The sequence below is a fragment of the Notolabrus celidotus genome, chromosome 12 (assembly GCF_009762535.1).
Source record: "Notolabrus celidotus isolate fNotCel1 chromosome 12, fNotCel1.pri, whole genome shotgun sequence".
Classification (NCBI taxonomy): Eukaryota; Metazoa; Chordata; class Actinopteri; order Labriformes; family Labridae; genus Notolabrus; species Notolabrus celidotus.
Window position 1 is genome coordinate 6931112 of NC_048283.1, and position 10981 is coordinate 6942092.

The 10981-nt window shown below is 39.7% G+C and overlaps 1 protein-coding gene across 2 annotated transcripts; it reads left to right on the plus strand.

The window, feature by feature from the left end:
- The first annotated feature begins 1957 nt into the window (after positions 1–1957).
- Positions 1958–9531, plus strand: LOC117823395 (protein rapunzel-like). Of its 2 annotated transcripts, XM_034698582.1 has the most exons (4): positions 1984–2055; positions 3820–3849; positions 4684–4768; positions 6780–9531. In XM_034698582.1, exon 4 carries the CDS (start codon positions 6809–6811, stop codon positions 7499–7501), a length of 693 nt encoding a protein of 230 aa, XP_034554473.1. In that variant the 5' UTR covers positions 1984–2055; positions 3820–3849; positions 4684–4768; positions 6780–6808; the 3' UTR covers positions 7502–9531. The 2 variants fall into 2 exon arrangements, with proteins under 2 accessions (XP_034554472.1, XP_034554473.1); XM_034698581.1 differs by lacking the exon at positions 3820–3849 and having other exon boundaries at positions 1958–2055.
- Positions 9532–10981: the final 1450 nt, after the last annotated feature.

Sequence of the window (10981 nt, forward strand, 5' to 3'; positions counted from 1 at the left end):
TGTCCTTCTTTTTCATTTTTATTGAATGCATTCTGTTCTTACATTGAATTAAATCAGACACAATTACATGTAGGCTTGCTTGCTATATACAGTAAGGCATCACAGTAAAGTGACCTCTGAAATGACCTAATAAAGCGTTGTTTGTAGCACAATTAGAGAAGTATTGTATAAACCCTTATAATAGATATCTGGTAACAAGAGAAAGTCATTGATGTTTAATTTTCACACACAGCCCGTTCTTCCTTTATACTCACTGCCTGCAGACATCATTCTTCTTGCTACAAACCGTCACAGCGCTCCTTCTCCCCCCCAGCTAATAAACAAGAGCTCCCTGCACCAGCAGCTGTCTGTCACCCTGGATCCTCCATATTACGCATGCTGACCATAGACAGCTGATCTTGCTCGGGTGTAGCAGTATCGTTTGGAACCGTGAGTATTCATAACGCTGTGACTGCAGTCTGAAATACGATCTGTTTGACAGCTGTCGCAGCAAACGCACAATGAGGACAGGCGCGCGTCCGGCTGTAGGTCCGGCTGTAGCTCCGGTTCTGAAAACATGCTGCACATGCGCCAGTTAGGGCAACATTAGAGAGCCATTTACCAGCAGATAACGAAGGCTTTTGATATTTTTAAGGAAGCTATTCTTTTTATTTCTATTTTTATTTTTGCATCATTTTGTCACAAGAAATCACGCGGAGGACAGAGCTGCTATTGTGCTGCTGCCGCCTGAGGCTTGGTGTCTAAAGAGGGGATACAGGGTCAGGTCTGGACACGCTGTAGAGCAAACGCCCGTCCTATTTGTGACTATGTGTTACTTTAATATAGCTCGGACATAGACACAGATATCAGCCAGGGTTTTAGGAGATCATGGCTGTCCTTTAACGCTCTACTGGCAGCTGCAAACAGAATTTGCATAGGGGTGTATTTAGGGGAAAACAGCTTCAACCGCCGGCACAATCACCCTCCACAGAAGAATCTGTTGGAAACGCCTCTGCAGGGGGGTTGACAGTGAGTTTTTTGTTCTTCTTGGTTAAATTTATTCGTATGGAAGCCTGAATAAAGGACCAGATCATGGATAGCAAACAGACTGCTGTGGCGCACTGAACAGCTGCGTTTACTGCCCTGTTTTTTTGCTGTTCCATGGCTACGTTTGGCCAAGAGGGAGTCTTTGCATTTGTTTGACATGTTATAGTGCTGTCTATTCTATAACAGTCGTGTTAAATTATATAATACATTTAAATCAGTAATATTATTGGCTTTACTGTCTGCCTGCTAGCTGCGTCATTTGGAGCATTTTCTGGTTGCATTTAGCTTCCAAATTCGACTCTATGTAACTTAAGCTGTTATTTTTCAAGTACAATTCGTAGAATTTGAACATATTTATTATTCTAAAAACTATTTAAGCTTTAAAAACTCACGATTTTTTCTCCTTGAGCATTTGGAGAGCTCCCAGAGTCAAAGGATACACCTGCGCAATTTTGGAGATGCCAATTTGGGTCCACAGCGGTCCATTGGCCTGCTTGGATTCTACCCGCTTGTAAATATTTTTCTTCCGGTTTTTTGGACCATTCCATTTGAAAAGGGTCTCTTTGACTCAAAAATAGCACCAATGGACTATTTGTAGTCTCCCAAAGATGCTCCAGGGCTTGGCAAACGCACAAAAGGCGTCAGAAAGTGGCTGAGAGTTCAGTTGCGCACTGACTGACAATTGTACTTCTGTATCAACTGTTTAAATGCTGGGTGGACCAGAATAAGTTGAAAATATGGGGGTAGGACATGGTGTTCATGAGGAGTGGGCTTTGCTGATTTTTTATTTTAAAATATTTTTTTTTAATTTTATTTTGGAGCTTTAGTGTATTTGGGGCCAAAAGGGCCAATTTTGGGTTCCTGGGGGTCTCTGGGGCCTTTACAAATGGTAAAGTTCCATTTGGACACCCCTACACATTAGACATACATGGAAGTGTCCTTTTTTGCAGGGATTGCTGGGAAGAAGAAGGAGGCTGTCGAGGTTGAGCTTCTGATCAGGGAGGTTTGGGCAGAGCCAGTGTCAAAAAGGTAAGAAATCCTCTCTCCTGCTGTGGCCTATGGTGCCCAATGTTGGCTGGAAGGTAGTTTTAGACCATTATCTCAACATTTATCCAGAGAAACTGAACTTTTACTGTGTATTTTTGTATATTTTTGGTGAGAAAGAGAAGGGAGGGCCAGGGCATTATGGTGTGCATTAACAAGGAAATATGGAGGCACGGCTAGGGGGAGCCATAGCTGGGCAGGAAGGCAGTTATGTGGCCCTGTGCTGCTGGAGAGGGGATGTTGTGCTGAACTTAGTACTTACAAGCAGAAGAACTCCGGAAGATACTTCATTGTTAGACTTTTATCTTCATTATTGTAGTTATTGTTGGAATTGCATTAGCCTCAAGGGTGGACACTTCCTTAGAAAAGTGCTCCAACTGCCTCACATGCTGTCATCTGTAAATACACAGAGCAAACACAAACAAGTGGGAGAAATGTATTCAAATAAGTTCTGAAATAAGAAATTATATCATGAAATAACATTTTTAAAAGAATAAAGTGTGTATATTTGGATTAGCATTAGCATTGCTGTGATCATAGAAAACATTCAAGATGGCCTCTTCAGTAAACGCAGGCAGGTGAGCCTGAACTGACACTTCCTGATTAGATTAAAGAGCTGATTTTTAAACATCTGACATGTAGTTCAGTGTTTTTATTTGAATTATCTTAACTTTACATCTAATTTTTGATAGTCACTGCATAGGCGCACAGAAGCTCAGTCACTAAAACAGAACTTTGAGATGAGACTTTCTGGCTGAGATGTGGGAGTGTTGTTGTGCCACATGTTATTTAAAGGCCATGCTGCTGCTGAGCTGTGATTGGTTGATTGATGGTATACATTTACACTTACATAGTCTTTACATGTTGGTGCTAAATAAACATTTTTATGAACATACAAAACCATTATGATCACAATATTGAGCATCACTTTCCTTAAAATGAATAAGAAGTGCTATAAAATGATCAAGCTCTCTCATAAATTATTTTCCTTGCGGGTGTGGAGTCGATTTAGGGTTGATTTTATCCACACAAAGGGTTAATATTCAGTTTCAGATTAAAATGCAGCCTCAGGAATCAGTCAGATGAATCCTAATCATTATATTTCTGACAATTAAAGCTCATATCATCAACAATAAAACATAAATGTATTGTTTTATTGATTCAGGGAGGGTGTTTCTACCAAAAACAATGTATTAACCCTTTCATTACCTGTGTCTCCTCTAGTAGTTTGTTGCGTCATCTTGAGACATGAAACAATTTCAGCTGTATATCTCCGTCTGTGAAAACAAGGATAACACATTTTAATTAGAAAACATCGGAATAAGATTCATTGATGGTTTATTTGCTCATAAATGCAAACTATGAATGAAAAACACAGTTTCTTGTCAGTCGTCAGTGAAAAAAGCAAAAAAGGTTGACATCTCTGTGCAGATCGAGTGGCTTTAAGCACATATACGGACATATTGTGATGTCAAAAATGATTAACTTCTACAAAACCAACTTTAAAATAACATTTAGAGAGACTTATTGTCATTTTGCAACACATTGTACGTACAGGTGCATCAACTAATCACATAAATACAGCAATTTACTTGTTTTTTTTTGCTGAATTCATTATTTTAAACACATCATTCAAAGTTATCCTGAAGCTACAGGGTTAAATCCTGCTTCTGTGTGTCACTGCTTTTAGTCCACAGTGATGGTGCTGAAATCAAACTCAGGATAACATGGGCGTCTTTCTCATTCTAGGTAAATTACTGCCCCCTCTGGTGGACACAGGTATTTAAAATAGAAAGCAAGACACTAAAACACACAACTTGCTTTTCTTTACATTCTGTGTGCATGTGTGTGTGTGTGTGTGTGTGTGTGTGTGTGTCTCAGGGCCTGTTTGGACTTGCACAGCCTATTGGACATCAGCTGTTTGGGTATCCAGTGTTGGCACAACACCTGTGTTATCTCTGTGACTATGTTGTAATCTTAGAGTGTGTGTGGAACCGAAACACACATGCAGAGCCAACACTGACTGACTGGAGTGTAGAGGAAGATATCAGAACACTTAACACGAGTGACTGAAGTAAATTTAGCTCTGTGGTTACTTCAGTGTCTCATTTTATCAGTGTGTTTGTGTAAAATCCTCCCTGTATGATCCTGCTGTAAGAGCTTCATGAACATTCTGTAGCCTCACTCTAATTCAACTAAAAATATTAAAATCCAGCCTCCAAACTATGTTGAAATGATGCACTATTGGGTATTATTGTTCCTGTTATGTAACAAACAAGTCGTACAGCTCAGTCAGCTGTGTCATTATTTGTTTTCACGCTGTCCTGCAGCGGAGAGTTTCAGTGAAGGTAACGCCCTTTAGCTGCAGCCTGCTAGCATCTGAACAGCTGCTGAGGAGCTATCAGCTCGGCCCATAGACACACACACAGAGCGGCCTGGTGCTGAAAGAGGCTGGAGAGCTGCTGAGTGGCTGTTAACTCTTTCACTGCTGAAAAGAGAAAAATCTATTCAGAGACAGAATGAACCAAAATCAAATCAATAAATCTACTTCCTGGGTTTTAATGGATTCAAAATGCTCCTCGTTTCTGAACCTCTGTTTGTCTTTTCTTTCAGAAATCACCTCAGGACCAGAGTCCCTTACTTTCTGTAAGAACCCAGAGAGAGGCTCACGTGGGAGCTTGAAGAGAAGACATTTCTTGTAAGGAGCTACAAATGTCCTCCAACACTTCTCAATTTTCAGCCTGTCAGTCTTTAAACAGTCATTAAATGCTCATTATTGTAGTGTGTGTCTGTCCAAACGGTCACAGTCAGGCTGAAGAGAACAGAAAGAATCAGTTTGTCATCATGAGACGCTGCTATGGAGCTGAACTGGACATAATTTGCTCTGTACAAAGGATGTCAGCACAATATAAATGCTACTAATAGATCAGGTCTGCTTGTTGTCTCTGCTGAGAGCTGAGAGAGACTGAGGCTGATTTGTTTGCTGTGAAACGACTCTATTATGCCTTAGAACCAGAATAATTAAGTTTTTTCCTTCCTTTTCATGGCTGTCAAATAACTTCTATTCTTTTAATTTTTTTTCAAAAGTTCAAAAGTTCAGTCTTCTTTATTGTCAAAAACTGCAGTATGCACCAGACATACAGAAGATTTGATATTACGTTCCTCTCTCAGACCCTAGCAACGACGACAACAGATAAACATAGGAAATAGCTAGAAAAAGATAAGGTAAAATTACAGGGAGAGAGTTCAGCATCCTGACTGCCTGGTGGATAAAACAGTATTCAGTTCCATCCATCCATCCATCCATTATCTTGACTGCTTATCCCGTTAGGGGTCATGGGGGGCTGGTGCCTATCCCAGCATTATTCAGTTAATCCTCATATTTATTTCTGTTTGCCTGTAGACAAATTGTAACTTTCCCATGATCAGCTGACCCTCAAGCAGTCCAAGACTCTACATTGTGCAAACAAGTCTCTGATGTTTAAGAGTCAGAGGCGGGCCAATCCAACCCTTGCTTTTCCTTTTCATTAAACTACAAAAGTCTTTCAAGGCAACTTCCTGAAGGACATTTCTACATCCTTATAAGTAGAACATCAATACACCGGCGGTCCCTCACTGTGACACTGCTACACAAAGGCCTTTAGTCGATTGTTCAGATCAGCTTTCAAAAGACTGGAAGCATTTTCTATGACGGAGCCCAATAGTTTAAACCTCACATCTACAGTTTTTGGCAAAGACACTGGTGTTCCAACTAAGACCCATGGTGAGGCAGCTTTTTATCATCACGGCCCATGCCTGTGGAACACCCTACTTGAAGATCTGAGGGCTGCACAGAGCATAAATATTTTTAAAAGCAAACTCAAGACGTACATTTTTAGTCTTGCTTCTAACTGACTTTTTATTTATTTATTTATGTATTATCTGGTTCAAATTTTAGTCAATTTCATTGTACTTTATTTATTTATGTACTTATTTATTCAATTTCAGTTCAATTACATTTTGCTTTATTGGCATGAACAAAGAGATGTTATTGCCAAAGCACATACATTCATACAATGCATTATATATATTCAAAACACACTACACTCATCACATATACACTAGCACGCTCACAAGACCCCCACCCAAAAACAAACACCATGGGATGTTGCGTCCCTCAGGCAATGACAGGCAGACACATATTTAGCAGCCAGAGGCGCTGCTGACCCTTCCCCCAGGAGAACTGACAGTTTCTCTTCTGGGGTTATTTATTTATTTTAAGTATAGCATCTTATTTTCTTGTAATGGTTTAATATTTTAGTGTTTTATCATCTTAGAAATTTATTTTATTTTGGTGATTTTAATTTCCTGTGTTGAGTTTTAACATCTTATTTTACCTCCAGTGTTTCCTCATTAAAATAGAATGAGAGCGTTTCCCCAGTTTGTTCAGCAACTTCTTGTTTATTTTACATTTTTTTTTTTTTTTTTTATTACTATTGTTGCATAAATTGTGTTCTTATTCTTAGGATTGTGGGGTGGGTTTGTGGTGGGATCTTTTTCTTAATTTATTCTATTTTAGGTTGTTTTTATGTACAGCACTTTGTGTTTAAATGCCATTGTATGAAAAGAGCTTTATAAATAAGTCTGATTGATTGGCCGTTTAAACACTAAACTGTAATCAGAATCCATCAAAGTAAAGTGTCATCTTTCTCTCTACCTCTCTGTCTCAGACGTCCACAAGGTGACATCAACAACAGATATGGATACTATGATGGACGAGGAGATCCTCGAGGACCGGGCCAAGCTGAAGCAGGGCCTGTGCAAAGTGCTGCAGTGTGTGGCCACCATCTCCTCTGCAGCCGCTGTGGTTAACCCCATTTTTGGCGTGGCTGGTTCCCTGATCAGGGTGGTGCTGCACCACATTGATGATGAAGACATCCGCACCCTGAAGCGGGAGTTCGGCTCTGTGAACAAGGGGCTGGATCAGCTGTCCCAGATGAACCGCAACACGCTGCTTCAGATCAGGAAGGAAACGCTGGACGGCCAGTACTGCCGCGTGGAGGAGAACCTGAAGAACCAGTTCAGGAAGTTCATGGCGATGGTGGAGGCCCGGCCGGAGCACCGCGAGGGTAAGAAGGAAGACTTCGAGGAGAGCTTCGCCAATGACTTGGGAGACCAGAACCTTCACACGCTGTATGACGGCGTGGTGGGCAAACCTAAGCTCTTCAGCCGGCCCATCCTGGAGGTCTACCTGAAGCACTCGCAGGGCGATCGCCAAACTATGGAGCTCCTCTGCACACGCCTCACCTACTTGTTCTGCATCGGCCTCATCGCCCTCATGGGCTACGCTGCCGTCATCGGAGACGACGAGGAGGGTCTGAGCGAGGAGTGGTCCGAGAAGATGGAGCACGTGCAGACGAAGATGCAGGAGGCTCTTTGCAGGTGCAAATGAAGACGGAGAAGCATGAAGAAGAGCTTTTTTCTGCAATGCTGCTTTTCTGTCATTTTCAGGACTCATGGCCTCTTTCCCTCTGTGACTCCTACTGTACGTCTTCCTTTTTCTTTCCCTTCCTGTAAGCACTTTTAAAAAATCTACTGCCTGAAAATCCAGTGGTAGTGAACAACAATACGTTTATTCATAACACTATTTGTCCAGATTTCCCGGATATGCAAAACAGACTTTGAGCCTAAGTGATACGGAATATGATAATGATAGACTTGATATCATCACCGGCTCAAATTCAGAGATAACCATCAGGATTTGTGATAAATCTGGATAGGAGTGCAGTCACTGTGAGATTTAAAAGCTAAATGTGAAGCTGCAGAGTTAGAACACTTAACACTACATATATAAAACAGCAGAACACTACCATGAATATGTTTCTGTCTGATCCAGACATCATTCAGAAATATTGAAATCAATCTTTGATGCACTTAGATCTCACTTTACATGTTTGACTTTGCAATGCAGCCTGAATCATTCTGCACTTGATGTTGTTTTCACATTTCTAACACTACAAGGAATCAGATTATAGAAATGAACAAGTAGCCATACTAAAACGTCAACACCAGAGACATAAATGTACGATGTAAAGGAATACTAAGTGTTTTATGTTGCTGTCATACTAATGTACGTCCACTAGAGGGAGCTTTTTAAAGCCAAAGCGTTATGTTGCTTTACAGCAAGTTTTACAAAAGCAGCAAACACCCAAAAGTTATCTTAGCTATGAATGTAACTGCTGTGAAATTATCACATTATCATCATATATATAATCATACTGCCATGTGCAAACTAATACATGTACCACGGTATGCTTCAGATGCTTGGAGATTATAATACAGTATCCATGAGTGTTGCTGCTAAATAGCAAACTGAATCTAATTTAACTCTCCTTTCTGATGCTGCTGAACTGACGTCTTCATTTTCATTCAGTCAGAAATCCCAGGTAAAGAATTAAAAACACTAAATGTACACCTAAAAATCTAATCAGTGATATCACTACATCTGATAAAGCATAACGACTAAGACGGATACACTACCTATAATCTTCTCTCACTACTATTTGTTCTTCCTTTCCACTACATGATGGATATTATGTTCTTTACTTTCATGAGGTATTTGATATTTAAATGTCATCACAGGATATCATACCGTCAGAGGATGAATCCTTTTTCTCTCTGCCTGATCTTTTCTCTCTCACTGTTTGTGTGTCCTATTGCCTTAATTAAAGCAAAGCAGGAGGTTCACCAAGTATATTTGTAATGTATAAATCAAATTATCTTTGGGTTTCTTGGGAGTGTGGCCATTCAGAGGTGATACAACAAACATGTATCAACCATTATTTCAGTTTCTTTGTAAGTCTCATCAGGATAAGCTCTGTCCTCTCGCTCTCCACTTCTGACCAACAGTGCCTAAATGTGCCATCACTTTGTATTATTCTTCATTTTAAGGGTTTCTTTTTGTAATTATTTTAACATTTTGTGTACGGCATTATGCTTTATTAAAGGTCTTTATGCTATGTTTAGATTTAAACGTGCTTAAATATTTTTTTACTATGTCTTTTTTTTTATTTGAGCAAACAAGCAGTATCAGTCGTATCAGGCTGGTTTAAATTTCTGCACCAGGACGGTTCAGCGAGAGTCAGCGAGGTTATATAGGAAAAAAAAAAACACAAACAGCACTGCATAAACATCGTTTTCATATCTCACAGGTCTCACCTGTGTAACTCATCTTTATAATAACTCTACCCTGAACTGCTCTTTGGTTTTGTGGCTTTGTGCCATCTCTCTCATTGTTGCATCAGATTCAATGCAAGGCTGCATAAAGAGTATATTCAACATGCTGTCGACATGGAGGATAATTATATGCACCTCTTAAAGGCTTTTTATGAAATGTCTTTTGTGAATATGTTGCCTTTTTGTTATGAGTCCTTCATGCCTGGTTGTACATGTACCACTAGAAATAAAAGAGTGGAAAATAAACATCTGGATGAGTCTTTTCTTTACTATTTTCTTTACGTTTTATATTGGTGTCACAATGTATGAAAGAGGGGTGTGAATTCAGCCGCATGGAACTACACTACCAGTCAAAAGTTTGGACACACCTTCTCATTCAAGGGTTTGTATTTATTTAAAAAATGTGAAACACTGTAGATTAATACCAAAGACATCACATCTTTTAAAGAACATATATGGAACTATTTAATTAACACAAAAGTGTTAAACAAACCAGAATATGTTTTATATTTTAGATTCTGTAAAGTAGCCAGTTGGTCCAGAATGCAGCCGCTCGCCTCTTAACTGGAGCACGTAAGAGGGAGCACATAACGCCCATTTTAGCCTCCCTCCACTGGTTGCCTGTGCATTTTAGAGTCCATTTTAAGATTATTTTATTTGTTTTTAAATCTTTAAATGGTCTCGCCTCTACCTCTCTGAGCTGATCCATCTCTACGCCCCTGCTCGGTGCCTCAGGTCAGCTGATCAGCTGCTCCTGGAGGTACCGAGGTCCAAACGGAAGCTCAGGGGGGATAGGGCTTTTTCTGTCACTGCTCCCAAACTGTGGAACGATTGTCCTTTAGCCGTCAGACAAGCCCCTCACTGTCCACTTTTAAAAGTCGTCTTAAAACCCATTTTTATTCCCTGGCTTTCGACTCAGCATGAGACCCTGCTCTTGTTTTAGTGCCTTTGTATTTTTTTTTTTTTTATTGTTTAACTTTATCTTATCTTATTGTTCTTATTGATTTTATGATTTTATTGTTTGTTTTTTATCCATTTTGTGTCACCGTTGTTTTATGTCTCATGGTTTTATGTTTCTGTACAGCACTTTGTGTCCAGCTGCTGTTGTTCTTAAAGTGCTTTATAAATAAAGTTGAGTTGAGTTGAGTTGAGTAGCCCCCTTTTTCCTTCATGACAGCTTTGCACACTCTTGGTATTCTCTCAGTCTGCTTCATGAAGTGGTCTCCTGGAATGGTTTCTAAATAACATGAGCCTTGTCAAGAGTTCATTTGTAGAATGACTTGCCTTCTTAATGTGTTTGAGACCATCAGTTGTGTTGTTCAGAGGTAGGGTTAGTACACAATGGATAGCCCTGTTTGACTACTGTTGTAATCCATATTATGGTAAAACCAGATTATTTCATAGTTTTGATGTCTTCAGTATTATTTTTTCTGTTGAAAATAATTAGAAAAAATAAAAACCATAGAATGAGAAGGTGTGTCCAAACTTTTGACTGGTAATGTATTTTAGATCAAGTGCAGTAATTATCAAGGTTAAGGTGTGTTGTTTTATTTCTTGTGATATTTTTTTGTTTATATAATCCTTTATTTTGTGTCATATTGATTGGAGAAGTATCCTATCACATGGGTATGGTCAGGCGTCATGGGGAAGGTTAAGGGAACCAGGTCCTGATTCAGAACTATGTCACATTTTCAGA

Excerpts from the sequence above, each read along its gene's own strand:
- LOC117823395 (XM_034698581.1), top strand. The coding sequence starts at position 6,809 with ATGGATACTATGATGGACGAGGAGATCCTCGAGGACCGGGCCAAGCTG.